The sequence below is a fragment of the Cynocephalus volans genome, chromosome 1 (genome assembly GCF_027409185.1).
Source record: "Cynocephalus volans isolate mCynVol1 chromosome 1, mCynVol1.pri, whole genome shotgun sequence".
NCBI classification, from domain to species: Eukaryota; Metazoa; Chordata; class Mammalia; order Dermoptera; family Cynocephalidae; genus Cynocephalus; species Cynocephalus volans.
This window is the reverse complement of record NC_084460.1, coordinates 276,178,399-276,193,859: the sequence shown is the minus strand read 5'-3', so window position 1 is coordinate 276,193,859 and position 15,461 is coordinate 276,178,399. Positions and strand designations below refer to the sequence as shown.

The window sequence follows — 15,461 nt, the reverse complement described above, 5'->3', positions numbered from 1 at the left end:
TCAGTCAATTCCTAGCTTATTAGCATTCAAATCTATGTCATGTAAGTCACTTTATTTCAGCATTCTTAACTATAGTACACAGTAGATCAAAATGAAAGGTTCATCCCAGTGAAGGCTTCAGGCTTTCCTTAGCTGGCAACATGTTTAAACTCTTCTGAAACTTTAAGACAAACACAGAAATATCAAATTTAGTGCCAGTCTAATTTTTTTGCACTCATTTTTACACTTAATAATTGCAACCTCTCAAGGAAATTCTATTTTTCCCTTTTACAGAGGATAGTTAGGAATCTGAAACTTAGAAAAATTAAAGTATTTAAGGCTTAGAAATATTAGTGTTGGTGCTGGAATTTAAAATTTGGGCAGACTAGATTCCAAAGTATTTACTCTTTATCACAGGATTGGCTTAGGTAACACACATATAACAAAACAGTGAGAAATGTATCTCAGCACAAACGAGTGAAAGAAAACTCTGTATGTAAAGCTCATGCTCAACACACTGTAATCTCTTAGGTTAGATTCAGGTGTTAGGAGAACTCTGACTAAGACATAATAGAAACACTAGGGGACAGGGAAGAAAAAGAGCAATGATAAAGACAGCAACAATAAAACACGGAAGAATATAGACTACAAGGAAGATCTTTTCTGAGAGCTGAAAGGAAGACATATACGTTTTACTTCGCAACTCTGTATGTGGGGAAGTAGGTTTTGGAGAAGACCGAGAAAAGAATGACCTATGTTTAAGTATCATAAAAAATGATGTTCTTTATTTAGTACCATAACCCTTTAATCACTCAAGAAACTATTATCCAAAACCAGTATTTATATGATGATTCCAGTCTTTGCTGTAACTGTTATATAATTTCATTATACAAACAATATTTTTAAAATTTTCTTCACAGTTTAACTACCCCCCATAGAAGGTCATTTTGACCTTTACATTCTGAAGTTTTCCTCTGTTGAGTACTTTATATCATTCGTATCAATGAAGCATGCAAAAAAAAAAAAAACCCTATTCTTATGTAATTAAGATTTTTAAAGTCAAGAGAATTCATAAAAAGTTTGATTCATAACAAACTAATAACTCACTTTAAAACATGCAAAATCCATGTAACTAAATATATGTGCACTGCATGCATAATTAAACTATCTATTTATGCAATTCATTTAAAAAAATCAAACAATTATTTTGTTTTGGAATAGATATAGCCTTAATCTAACCAATAGAAAACATAGCTCACCCTTTGGACTGTAGGCTTTTATTAAGGTTTTACAGTATTCAAATGAGGAAAAAGTAAACACTTCACTCTAGGGAAAAATATAGTTAAATTTATCACCTAATTAATCCATAATTGCCATACACGTAATGCTATTTGTTTGAAATGTTAGCTCAGGATATGAAAGCACAAAATAAAGTAGCTGTAAATATTTAGTCAAATTTTGTTAATGACTCATAAATGATATTCTAAATTATTTTTACCCAGTATCTCATCTTCTTGTATATTAGTGAGAATGAGGTGTTTAAACATATTGTAGATGACAGATAACCAATTATTGAAATAAAAATTTTGGAATAGAACATTGATTGAAAAATGTATATATTGATGGCATGTAGCATACAAATAGCTGCAAAATGTGAGGATGTAGGCATAGATTATTATCATCTCAGAAGATTTCAGTTAGAAAGTTTTAGTATGTTACCATTAAACTATTTTTTTAATACCATGTTGAATTACTTCAAAAAGAATTTAGACTGAAGAAAGACATTGTGATATTAGATCAATAATCTAAGAAAATAAAATCTAGCATAAAAGATATTTTTTTCTAATTCTCCAAGGCAGATATTTTTAAAGGAGAAAAAAAAAATCAAAGCATTTTTTGAAGTTTCATCACAAATAAATTGAAGCATCTTGGGATTTGAAGGACAAGGATGGGAGAACATTCATGTAACTTAGCAACAAGAAAAATACAATAGTTTTTTCAGAGTTTAGAAGTTAAAGCTTCAGCAAAGAATAAAATTTTACATAGAGAAAAACAGGCAGAGCCCTACTTAAAAAGGTAAAAACAGTTCTGCTGTGTCATCAGAAGAGTTACTTTTTTTTTTTTTTTTTTTTTTGGAGACTGCTAGAATATCTCTCACAGGAGAGAGGTTTCCCGAATGAGTCTATTGTTGAACCCAAGAAAAGCCATCTGTCTGCACTTTATCTTTTCTCCTAATGGAAAACTTACTCCTTAATGTGCAGGAAAATGTTTCTGATGCTCCTGGCACATAGAGAAACAAGCTCTAGAATTTACTCTGCCAGTAGGACTTTTAGCAGATGTTACTGCATTTGTTAAGTTGACAGCTTGTTTGCTTATACCTCCTCATGCAGCTGATGTTTTCACAGTGAATTTCGGGAGTTTGAGAATGGTTCCATCTGTGTGGAGTGTGACCCCCAGTGTGAGAAGATGGAAGATGGTCTCCTCACATGCCACGGACCGGTAAGCCTAGACACATTTGTGGTTGTACTGGCTCATTTAGTGCCATGTATGAGTGTTTGTGTCATTGTCTTGTCATTGATTCATCCATTCGAAAGGTGCTTGTAGGATACTATAAGGAAATATGTTTAATATTCTGTCCTCAAGAGGCTGACAGTTTGGTGGTAGTGGATATGAAATATTTAAAAATTCAATGCAATAAATACTTATTACCCAGATAATATATTTAAATAGCAGAATAAGATATGGAGGTGTCCTGGAAGATTGCACAATGTGCAAAAGAGAGATATATAAGTAATTAGATTGACACATAAGAATTGCTGTAAATGTGTATAAATTGTTAAAAAATGCAAATTAAGGAGAAACTAATTCTGTCTTTGGGATGGGATGGAAGTTGAGACATCAAAGAAGGCTATAGAGAAGTAATGTTTGAGCTATGCTTTGAAGAAGAATCTGAAAAGAGGAAACGTGAAGATATGCAAGTGTGAAAGTTAACGTTGTGTTTGAGGAAAACTATAACACATTCTTATTCATGTTTAGTCTTTTAACTCTTAACGGCAGAGTGAAGGTCAGTGGACAGAAGTAGGAAGACAAGTAGTCATAAACTAAAATCTAAAGCAGTGTAGTAAATACTATGGCAGAGAGAAGAATTAAGCTATGAGAATCCAAGCAGAGGCTGTGGGATCAGAAAAGTCTCCATAGATGAAGTGCCCTTTATATACAGGTAGATTAAAGTAGCCTTAGACAGAAAATGATAATTATTTTTTCACCTCCCTTTGGTTTCCATCATTTGAACTTTCCCTCAATAACGAGGTCACTATGAGTTTGTTATTCCCAAGTGTCATATTCATCCTTCTTTAGACAAATTTCCAGTTTATCTGTGTTACTGAGTCATCTCTCAGTAGATAATTTGGGAACCAATATTTGGGTGTAGCCAAGAGCTCAACATTGCTCCATTAAAGTTCATTTAAAATTTAAATAGTTCTCATTTTTCTATTAGAATGCTTATTCAGCACTTAATTAGCTTAGAAAAAAAATATCATTGAGCCCTCCAAACTTCCATTAGGCCCCAGTGAGCTGTTCTGGAACTTCATCTAAAGAAGGATGTGAAAACTTGGAGAGTTCAGTGGGCTACCACGAGGATGATTAAGCTTTGAAAATCAGACCTCCGAGAAAAAGAAGTGGTGTTATTTAGTCTGAAGACCTAAAGTCTAAAAGGCAATTTAATATGTAATAATCTCCAAGCAAATATGCAAATGGCATATGCAGCTCTTTTCTTTCTCCACTATGACATTAATGAAAAGTACAATTAATCTGCAGCATGGGAAATGTGAACTATATGAAACACAGGGAAGTAAATTCCCATAAAAAGTTGTTAAAGCCAGTTGAGAAACACCTATATGAGTTCTTTTAAAAACTAAAATATTTAAGTAACTTCTTGACTATAAGTCATAGAACAACAAAAATATCTTTCAGAGAGACTGAAACTTTGAAAATGAATAATTAAAATAATCAAGAATTTGGGCATCTCCTCTGAACAATATCAAGAGTCATCCCCTGTCTCTAGTGAGACATCTCCAGTTGTAGTGTGTATTGGATATAGATTTACGGAAACACTTTTTTAAAAAAAACTGTGAGTGTTCTAGTCCGTTTTGTGTTGCTATAACAGAATACCTGAGACCGGGTAATTTATAAAGCACAGAAGTTTATTTGGCTTATGATTCTGGGACAGCTGCATCTGGCATGGGCCTCAGGCTGCTTCTAATCATGGTGGAAAGCAGCAGGCAGCCGGCGGGTACAAGGAGATCACATGGTGAGAGGAAGCAAGAGAGAGGAGGTGCCAGGGTCTTATAAACAACCAGCTTTCGCAGGAACGAATAGAGCAAGAACTCACTCATTAAACCCCCCTCCCTCAGAGAGGATTAAGCCATTCATGAGGGATCTGCCCCCATGACCCAAACTGCTTCCAGCACTGCCATGTTGGGGATCAGACAGATTTCCACATGAGTTTTGGTGGGAACAACACATCCAAACTCCATCAGTGAACAACTGTCAAAAATCGTCTGATGTTTTATTTGTAATTCGCTGTGGGTGCCACTGCACTGATATTTCCTATTCATTTCTTCTTACTATTTTTTAGATTAATTTTTTTCTTCAAACATATAATTTGATTTTTCTTTCTCTTTGTTCTATTTGGAACAAACCTCTAAGAAACATCATATTCTTTTAATCAACAAATACTGTTTAGTATCTACTTTGCATCAGGCTCCATCAGCATACCTATTGCTGAGTTTTTATATATTAACAGTCTGAAATATTAATGTATTCAGAAGTATTTCTTAAAAATTACTATGGTGGCATTCTTTGCATATTTTATTTTTGCACATTAGACTTTTTTTGATCGATTGCATTCTATATATTGAAAATGAATTCAAGTGATATTTTGACATTTCTTTCAAGTTTTACTTTTCAAAAAAATAAAATATTCTTATTATTTAATAATTTTGGTTCAACTAATCCTATAGATAGAAAACTAATTTGCTTAGAAGCAGTAGAAGTGTATTCTTTTTTTTTTGCTTATGAATATTCATGAGATACACAGCTGATTGTCCCTCCTTGTGCCTTATAAGTGAAGGCCAGATTCATACTGGCAGCATGCCCATTACCACAAACTGCAATTGTACCCCGTGTCCCCCACCCAGTTATCCCCAACTTCCCTCCCCCTCCCCCTTTCCCCCACTCCACTTTGTATCCCTAAGTATGTTCTCTCCCTCTGCAAGTCCAACACACCACTCTGGTCTTTCTTTCCTTCTTTCTCCCTTAGCTGCCACTTATGAGTGAGCACATGCAGTATTTATCCCTCTGTGCTTTGCTTATTTCACTCAACATAAGTTTCTCCAAGCTCATCCATGTTGTTCCAAATGGGAGAATTTCATTCTTTTTTATTGCAGAGTAGTATTCCTTTGTGCATATGTACCATAGTTTCTTTACCCAGTCATTCATCTATGGACATTTAGGTTCGTTCCATATCTTGGCTATCATAAACAGAGCTGCAATGAACATGGGAGTTCAGGTATCCCTTTGACATGATGATTTCCATTTCTCTGGGTGTGTATCCAGAAGTGGGTTTGTGGGTTGTATGGAATATCAATCTGTAGTTGTTTGAGAAACCTCCATACTGTTTTCCATATTGGTTGTACTAATTTACAGTCATACCAACAGTGTAGGAGCATTCCCTTCTCTCCACATCCTCACCAGCATTTGTTATTTACCATCTTTTTGAAGATAGCCAGTCCAATTGCGGTGAGGTGGTATCTCAATTTGGTTTTAATTTGCATTTCCTTGGTAACTAGTGATGTTGAGCATTTTTTCATGTCCCTTTGGCCATTTGTATGTCTTCCTTTGAAAAATGTCTGTTAAGCTCCTTTGCCCACTGTTTTCATTGGGCTATTTGTTTTTTTACCATGTAATTGCTTGAGTTCCTTTGTGTATTATGGATATTAATCTCTCATTGGATGCATAGTTAGCAAAAATTTTTTCCCACTCTGTATGTTGCTGTTTCATTCTGTTGATTGTTTCCTTTGCTGGAAACAATTTTTAGTTTGATATAGTCCCATTTTTTAATTTTTTCTTTTGTTGCTTGTGCTTTCAGTCTCATGTTCATAAAGTCTGTGCCCAGATCTGGTTCCTGAAGTGTTTCACCTATATTTTTCCTTAGTTATTTTACAGTTTCAGGTTTTATACTTAAGTCTTTAATCCATGATGGGTTGATTTTAGCATATGGTGAGAGGTGCATATCTAGTTTCATTCTTCTGCATATGGATATCCAATTTTCCCAGCATCACTTCTTGAAAAGTCAATCTTTTCCCAAATGTAGGTTTTCATTGCCTTTGTCCAGTATCAGATGACTGTAAGCCTGAGGGGTGATTTCTGTGTTCTCACTTCTGCTCTACTGGTCTGAGTGTCTATTTTTATGTCAGTACAATGCTGTTTTGGTTACTATAGCTTTGTAGTATAATTTGAAGTCGAGTAGTGTTATGCCTCTGCATTTATTTATTTATTTTTTTGCTCAGGATTTCTTTGCCTATTCATGGTCTTTTGTCATTCCATATGAATGTTAAGATTTCTTTTTCCATTTCTGTGAATGTCACTGGTAATTTGATGAGGATTGCTTTGAATCTGTAGATCACTTTGGGTAGTATAAACATTTTCACAATGTTAATTCTTCCAATCCAAGAGCATGGAATATCTTTCCATCTTTTTGTGTCTTCTTTAGCCTCTTTCAGTAGTGGTTTGTAGTTCTCATTGTAGAGATCTTTCACCTCCTTGGTAAATTAATCCCTAGGTATTTTATTTTTTTCATGACTACTGTAAATGGGCTTACTTTCTTTATTTCTCTTTCTGGTAGTTCATTATTTGAGTATATAAATGCAACTGATTTGGGGGCATTTATTTTGTATCCTGCACTGTTACTGAAATTATTAACCACCTCTAGGAATTTTTCGATAGCGTCTTTAGATTTTTCTATGTATATAATCATGTCATCTGCAAATAGGGACAGTTTGACACCACCTTTTCCAATCTGGATGCCCTTGTTTCTTTCTCTTGTCTGACTGCTCTGGCTAGTACCTCCAGTACAATGTTAAGTAGAAGCGATGACAGTGGACATCCGTGTCTTTTTTCTGTTCTTAAGGGAAAAGCCCTCAGTTTTTCCTCATTCAGACTGATACTACTGGTGGGCTTGTCATAGATGGCTTTTATTGTGTTGAGGTACTTTCCTTCTATACCTAATTTTTTGAGAGTCTTTATCATAAAGGGGTGTTGAATTTTGTCAAAAGCTTTTTCAGCATCTATTGAGATAATCATGTGGTCTTTGGCCTTGAGTTTGTTGATGTGTTGCATCACAATTGACTTTCATATGTTGTACCATCCTTGCATCCCTGGGATGAATCTGACTTGATCATGGTGTATAATTTTTTTAATGTGTTGCTGTATTCTGATTGCTAATATTTTGTTGAAGATTTTTTTATCAATATTCATCAGTGATATTGGCCTCTAATTTTCTTTTTTTGTTGTGTCTTTATTTGGTTTTGGTATCAGAGTTATGTTAGCCTCTTAGAATGAGTTTGGGAGAGCAGCTTCTGTTTCAATTTTTTAGAATAGTTTGAGGAGAATTGGTATTAATACCTCTTTAAACGTTTGATAGAATTCAGCTGTAAAAGCCATCCGGACCTGGACTTTTCTTTGTTGGAATATTGCTGATTGCCACTTCAATCTTATTGCTTGTTATTGGTCTGTTCGGGTTTTCTGTCTCTTCTGAGTTCAGTCTTGGTAGCTTTTATGTGTGTAGAAACATCCATATCATCCAGGTTTTCATACTTGTTGTCATACAGTGGTTTATAATAATCTCTAATGATTCTTCATATTTCTGTGGTATCAGTTGTAATGTCTCCCTTTTCATTTCTGATTTTTGTTATTTAAGTCTTCTCTCTTCTTTCTTTTTGTTAACCTAGCTAATGGTTTGTCTATTTTATTTATCTACTTGAAAAACCAACTTTTTGTTTTGTTGATATTTTCTATTGTTTTTTTGGGTCTCTATTTCATTTAGCTCTGCTCCGATCTTAATTATTTCTTTCCATAATCAGGAGTTGGAACCAACCTAAATATCCTTCATTGAACAACTGCATAAGGAAAATGTGGTATATATGCACAGTGGAATACTACTTTGCCATTAAAAAAAGAATGAAATACTGCCATTGTCAGCAACATGGATGAACTTACACAAAATCATTTTAAATTAAATAAGCCAGGCACAGAAAGAGAAATACCACATGTCCTTACTCATAATTGGGGGTTAAAAAATTTAAAAATTAAAAAAAATAAAAAGATTTAACAGTCACAACAATACTTTGAACTTTCAAAAGGGGAGAACAGAACTGAGAGTACCAGAGTTAGGAAAGGAGGAGGAGGAGGGGGTAAAGGAGGAATTGGTAAAAGGACACAAAAATCATTTACATTATATAGTATTGAATATACTAATTGTCCTGATTTGAACATTACATATTGCACACAGGTATTGATATTCAATTCTGTACTCCGTTGATATGTACAAAGAACTATGTTAGCAATAAAAAAATAAATAGATTGATGGCACCTCCATGTCTACGTGGGGTCCCTCAATAATGGCAGCAGGGAGAGAGAAGGCTGGAAGGGTTAGCCTTGGTCATGTTATATATCACTTCTACCTACAGTTCATTGTTCAAAGTAAGCCATACTTTACCTCTGTTGGGAGGGGAATTAAAATCTTCCCATATGGCTGCACATAGAAAAGAATTCGGTACTGGTGAACGGTAGCTTGGTCTCATACAGCAGCTACTGCAGAAAAACATTGGTTGTCACTGAGAAAAAAAATGTAATGTTTCTATCAGAATTTAGCCTATCCTTTAGTTGTCTATCTAGATTTTTGAGTCCAGGGGTAGCTTAGAATCAGAGATAAAGAAAATATTGCTTTCACCTACATGTTCTTTTGTTGCATTTATTTCATTCACAACATCTAGGCTCTTAAAAGTTTTGTGAATGCAGTGATAGGAAAGTATGCATTAGACACTTGTATATTTTTTTAATTCTCTTTTTTAAGGAAATCAGATGGGGAATCAGTACATTTTAATTTTTTGAGATTTCTCAGTACTCTTTAGTTGTCAACTTAAGACATTAGGTTTTGTATCATAATAAAACAATCAAAATAATTAAGAGATGCTTAAAAAACAAGAAAGAACAAAAAATAATTCATCTTATTTCAGAATATGTAAAGATTAAATACGAACTTAATTTTATCTTTATAACTTTTTTATATCTTCTGATTTCATCTGGGCTATATTTTACATTACAAGAACTTAATAGAAAAATAAATCTTAATTTCTAATTCAGACTGTTACTGCCTAATTTACTTAAAGTAAGTTTTATTCTGTGTTCTGCAAGAAGGCATCAGCATTTCTCGTCTTGTATAATAAGTCATGACACTGAGCATACTTGCACAGTAAATGGTTCTGTATAATAGACAGTGTTATATGCCTAAGTACCCATGAACAGGTGTTAAAATTGGAAGTATGTGAAATATTCTTTCTTGGGGAGGAAATAAAGAGTTATCATTAGCAAACTCTTCAGGTGGAATAGGGGTTAGGTTTCGTAGGCTATTTTTTTCTTTCTTTCTTTTTTTTCTTTCTTTTAGCTCTGAGCCTCACATCAAAGTAGTGAAATCCGTGTTGATTGAACCTCGCCAGCCTCAGGATTTCTAGAAACCTCTTCCTGATTACTTTAACTACTTTTTATACCATTATTTCCCATTAGCAGCCTACATCTTTAGATTTTAAAATCTTTTATTTCTTGATTTCCTAATGCATTATATCAACAACTTGCAATGTCTGGCTGCTTCGGGATTAACATTTGTGTAGGGATGTATGGTGCACCCATGAATAAACCTATCTCCATAGTCCCTACCTACTAAACAGTTCTGAATAACTTTGTACTAATTCTTGTCTCCCAAATTCACGTTGTTTCTAACTCTAAACCTGATATAATCGTCTCCCTGTATATTTACTATATCTTATTTATCTAAATTGTCTTCAATGTGAACTATAATAATTGCTGAACCCTGTGGACATAGACAATGTTGGGGAGAAAAGGGTCAGGGGAAGAAGTTCCAAGGACGAGTGGTCAAAGAGAAGATGAATCCTAAGAAAATATGGTGTCCAAAAAGGAGAAGTAAAAGTAAAATTCAAGTAGGTAATATTCAGAACAGCTGAGTGTGTGAAAATGTGGGCATCTCTTAAGAAAAATAGCATTTTTTATCAAAATGGTCTCAATTTTCTCTGATCTGAGGATATACTTATTATATAATAACACTTATTTTTTCTTGCATATATACTATCCACTTCTCCAAATCCAAACCCGTTTTTATTTAGTAAAATTATTAAATGTTTAATATTAATTTTAACATGTTAATTAATTAATTAATTAATTTTTATTTATTTATTTTTATTTTAACTTCTCAATATACATTGTAGTTGATTTTTGTGTCCCTTTACCAGTTGCTCTTTCCCCCTCCCTTGCACCCCTCCCCACCATATCATACCTTTAACATGTTAATTTTCTCATGCCTTTCAAATGTATTTTCATATTATTATTTTTTATTAACATTTTACATATTAGAAGGCTAATGTATGTGAGAAATGTAAATGTATAAAGTGAGATACTTCTATTTAAATTTATCATGCTTATATTTATGTCACTTTTATTCTTGGATACGTTTCTCCGTGATGTTTACTTTTGTATGTATCTGCTCTATTATTACAGAGTTTTTGATATTTGCTCATCAGAATGTACATTTCTATGGCTCTCGATATTATTCTGTGATTTACTAAAATCCCTATAAATAGACATGATATGATTTCTAGCATTATCACAAATTGATTTGAGATGAAGAATAACCTAGGAATTAGTTTTATTTGCCTAAATTGCCTAATTAATGATAATTCAATCATAGTAAATTTTAAAATTGATTTTTCAAATAAAGTCATTGAACAATCAAAAGATAGTTTACATCTTACTCATGTGTAATCTGGTGTTTCCTAATTTCTACTGTAACCTTTTCTCATTAACTATTTAGTAAAAGTATTCACATATTTCCAATGATAGTGATGAAATACCCTCAGGGGAAATGTCATTACCAAACTTTGTTGCACTGTCCTATCACCAGAAATAAATTACAGAAGGAAAATACTGACATCCTTTTGAAAGAATCATTGGACAATTTGGTGATCAAATTCAATCAGCTTCGAGGCATGACATGGAAATCAGTTGACCCAGGAACTGCACATTTCAAAAAGGAAAATATTTCAAGAACACATATGTTATCATAATGTTTTACGTAATACAGGGTATCAGAACTGAACTTGAAGCCTGTCCTTTGTGCTTTTTATTCTACAATAGTTACATCTACATTTGCAATCCCTTAAATGTTCTCTAGTTCCCTAGAAGATTTGTCACCCACTGAAGTCTCAGTAACTAAGCCAAAATAAATACATTTCAGAGGAAATGACACCCATTTTTGTTTCTCATTTTTTTTTTCTTTTTCACATTTCAGGGACCTGACAACTGCACAAAATGCTCTCATTTTAAGGATGGCCCGAATTGTGTGGAAAAATGTCCAGATGGCTTACAAGGGGCAAACAGTTTCATTTTCAAGTACGCAGATCAGGATCGGGAGTGTCATCCCTGCCATCCAAACTGCACCCAAGGGTAAGCATCCCTGTTGGCCAAGGACTCACTCAGCCTTGTATGTGTTACTAGTCAAAAGGTATACACAGGTGTCTTTATCCTGGATACTGTCTCCTAAGTGTAGACTATTCTTACAAAACCCTATCTTTAATATGTTACTTTAAGAGAAATTCTTTCTAAGAGAATAGTTTAAAGAATCAAATTTGTTCCCTCTGTAATATTTCTGCTTAACATTTACCTGTCACTATTCTATTGACATCTTTATGAAGCTAGTGTCAAGTATACTTTGGATGGAGTATAGAATGTTACTGGAAATTCATGATATCAGAAAAGACAAGGCAGTGATTATGCTTTTTAGATCTGTGTTTATTAAATATTCAACAGAGGTTTTCTGTTTCTGTATCTTTGTGGTCACGATCAGCTTAAAGTGGGGATATGCCTCTTTGATAAATACTACTATGAATTACTCCGACAAAATATGAGCAAAGGAGTGATGGCAGGAAAAAAGGGGAACCTAGTGATATGTATATTTAATAGAGTAACTACTACATTTTGCGAAAGTAATTTTGTTACAGGCTATCTTAGAACCTAGAATTTCTTTGGCTGATATAGGGCAATTCAAAGATTGCTGCATGTTTTTCTGTTTTTTCAAAAGAATGCATTGTGCCATGTATAATAATTAGATATTGATAACAGTTGAATAACAGACACATTACAGAAAGAAGAAAGCAGTGAACTGCAAAAAAAAAATACATAATGTCACTCATCTAACGAATTCCAACTATTTCTTAAAAGACAGTAAATCTAATTTAGTAAGGATTTTTCTTTTTCTTTTCTCCAAAGGATGAATAATTTTAAAATTTAGAGCAGCTTTACATACTCTATTGTCCTCCCAGCCATAAAACCTCTTCTCCCTTGTGTGTGCCCACAGGCATGTGCACATACAACAAACAAACACACACTTGTTGGGAATCATCCTGGGTACTTTATTTCTGGCAGGAAAGTATGACATTCCATAAAAAGATTTTCTGCCAGATTAAGGACTAGCTGTTAGGGGATATTGAAGAAGTTAAGCAAGCAACATCATTTCCTGCCAAGAAAACATCAATTTGCAGATGCTGCTACAGTTTCCTGCAGGTCAAGAAATCAGCTTAAGTCACTCTGTGAAGTGGCAGATCCTCGAAAGGTAAAGTAATATTCTGCCATTCAAATTCAAATTCAGCTGGAAAAGCTAACTGCCAACTCATTGGTTTAAACATAAGCACATAGGATGAGGATACTGAAATAGTCACATCGACACTTTGCCTCAAGGAAACTAGAAGTAATAAACTTCTCCCCTTGTGAGTTTTTAGCACACTTGAGTTGAGTATTTCTTGAAAAAACCACTGGTACTGCTGGAGCAGAAGAGTCAGCAACAGAAAGAGAAAACTTTGCCTGCTAAAATCATCCACAAGAGGGTTTTATTGTTTTGCAGCTAAAATTAAACCAGTAAATTATTCAATATAATGTTGATGTCAACAGCTGTTGCCATTCAAAATGAGACCTTTTGCTGTTTTTGCAAATCTAATTACAAGGAAGCCATTAGGGAAATGAAAGTGAGATCTCAGAGCCATAGTATGAATGTGTGGCTGGTGTATCTTCCTCTCAGCCATTTTAAATCATGATTATACAATAAAGGAAAACATATATCGGGGGGAAATAGAAGTAGAGGGGCCGTGAAAAGAGATCAATTTACTGTAGTAACAAAATTTGGATCTCAGCCAAAAAGGATGAAGGTGTAATAGGGAACAAATCTTGGAACTCCAAGTAAATAGAAAGAAGATGCCTTTAGCAACTCACGGCTGCAGGATTATGGTGAGACAGAATTTGAATATTGTACTCCCCAGCATCTTCCAAGGTAAATATGTTCTTTAATGACTGACTAAGTCCTGAAGGCTTTTCGTTTTTGTTTTCATTTAGCTTCCTGTCATTCTTTTTCTAACAGCCTCCATACCATCCAGGTTCACTGACTTTATAAAGGGCTGTGGTTCCTGCCCTAGAACAGAATTTAGGAATTCAGTGGAAGTCCCTAAGCCCCACATGTACTCTACTCCTGTGCAGCCATAGTGCTGTGCCATCCTTTACAGAAGCAATGACGTGTTTTGTGCAGACAGTCCCTTCTTTTCAAAGTGAACATGTAGAGATATGATCTTTCCCTAGACGGATTACAGGGGCAGAGGGAATGATGGAATGAGTGATTATTCTTATTCTTAAATACATGTAATAACTGACCTCTCAGTAAGTGTTAGCTCGCCAGGCCGGCTCCACTTTGGAAACAGCTTTTCTTTTATATGCCAATATTGTGTCAGGTAATTCAAGAACCAAGTTAATGGAAATAGTCTTTCAAATCACCTTTTTTTAGAAGTCAAGTTCTTATTTTAAAGACTGTTTAATGATTTTTCTGAAAATAAAATTGTCTGCAAAATACCTTAAAAGCACTTTTACTACTCTAAATGTACATTAAATATATTGCCTCTAATAACTTCTTTAGCTATGTTTAACATAGGTTTTTCATTTAGCCCTTATCAAGAGATTCTAACTAATATCCCTAAAGTTAAAAAAAAAAAAAAAGAAAGAAAAACTTACATCGTTCTTCTTCCCTTGACTAGAGGACTCTTATTTTAGCAGCCTTTTCTCATTTCATTCATTCTTCAACTTTGTTAAGTTGTATACCTGCTCTGCATCAGATAGTGACAGTCAAGTTCAGGAATGAGCATGACACAGCTCTTGACCTCTATGAACTCACAGTCCAGTAAATTTATACTCCAATTTGTATCCTCTATTAAGACCAAACGCTTCTCCAAAGTATTTTGAAATGATGAGCAATAATTTAAATCTGAAGAGTGACATTCATATTTGAAATTACCAAGAAAAGAATTTTAAAAGATAACTTGTACACTACATTTAGTATATAATAAAATGGCAGTGAGGGCAGGGATTATACTTTCCTCACTAACATCGCTTGAGTCCATGCTAATTTAATCTCAACTTAATTTTGGTTTTGTTTCAAAGCAAATCTGCATCTTAGATTTGAATTACAATGTTTATTTCATGGGGAATCTTTAAAAACTCTTATTAAATGTTTTGGATAATGTTATAATTAAAATTTTATATTATTAAATTTCACATTTCTCAATCTTATTTATCAATACTTTTTTATCTTATAAATTGCATAGTGAAAAAATTTCCATTCATAGAGAAAAGGGATGAATGGCTGTGGAATTTTTAAGTCTATAATCCTTCATTTGAAAAATTTGAAAATAGGAACTACTAAGAGAATATTATTGTCATTTTCAAGGTAACTAGAATTTAGGTTTCCAAATATATTTGAAAATATGTTCAAAGTTTGGAAGAGATTTTGTCAAAATATTGAAACCATGCTGTTATATGGGTACATCAAGGTACCAACAAATGTTAAACACAGCTCAATATTCATAATTCTACATATTGTTTTGGAATATGTTAATTAAACCTGTCACAGCTTCTTTTGCTGATCTTTCTGCAAATATTCTACTTTTTAACACTATTTTTTTGACAGTTGTATTATTCCATATCCAGATCCAGTCCTTTATTTGCAGTTTTGACTCTTCAGAAGTTTAATATTTCTTTTATTCTGTGATCTTGCTGAATCAGTGTAAATTGCATGCGCTGATTAGTTGCTTATAGCAGAG

The 15,461-nt window shown here is 33.8% G+C and overlaps 1 protein-coding gene across 3 annotated transcripts in view; it reads left to right on the top strand.

The window, feature by feature from the left end:
- ERBB4 (erb-b2 receptor tyrosine kinase 4) overlaps positions 1 to 15,461 on the top strand; it is a 1,081,647-nt gene that overhangs the window by 808,097 nt on the left and 258,089 nt on the right. For all 3 annotated transcript variants that reach the window (XM_063078433.1, XM_063078424.1, XM_063078415.1), the window contains exons 14-15: positions 2,385 to 2,478; positions 11,618 to 11,772. In XM_063078433.1, the coding sequence (XP_062934503.1) occupies positions 2,385 to 2,478; positions 11,618 to 11,772 (249 nt within the window). The remainder of the gene's footprint in view (positions 1 to 2,384; positions 2,479 to 11,617; positions 11,773 to 15,461) is intronic.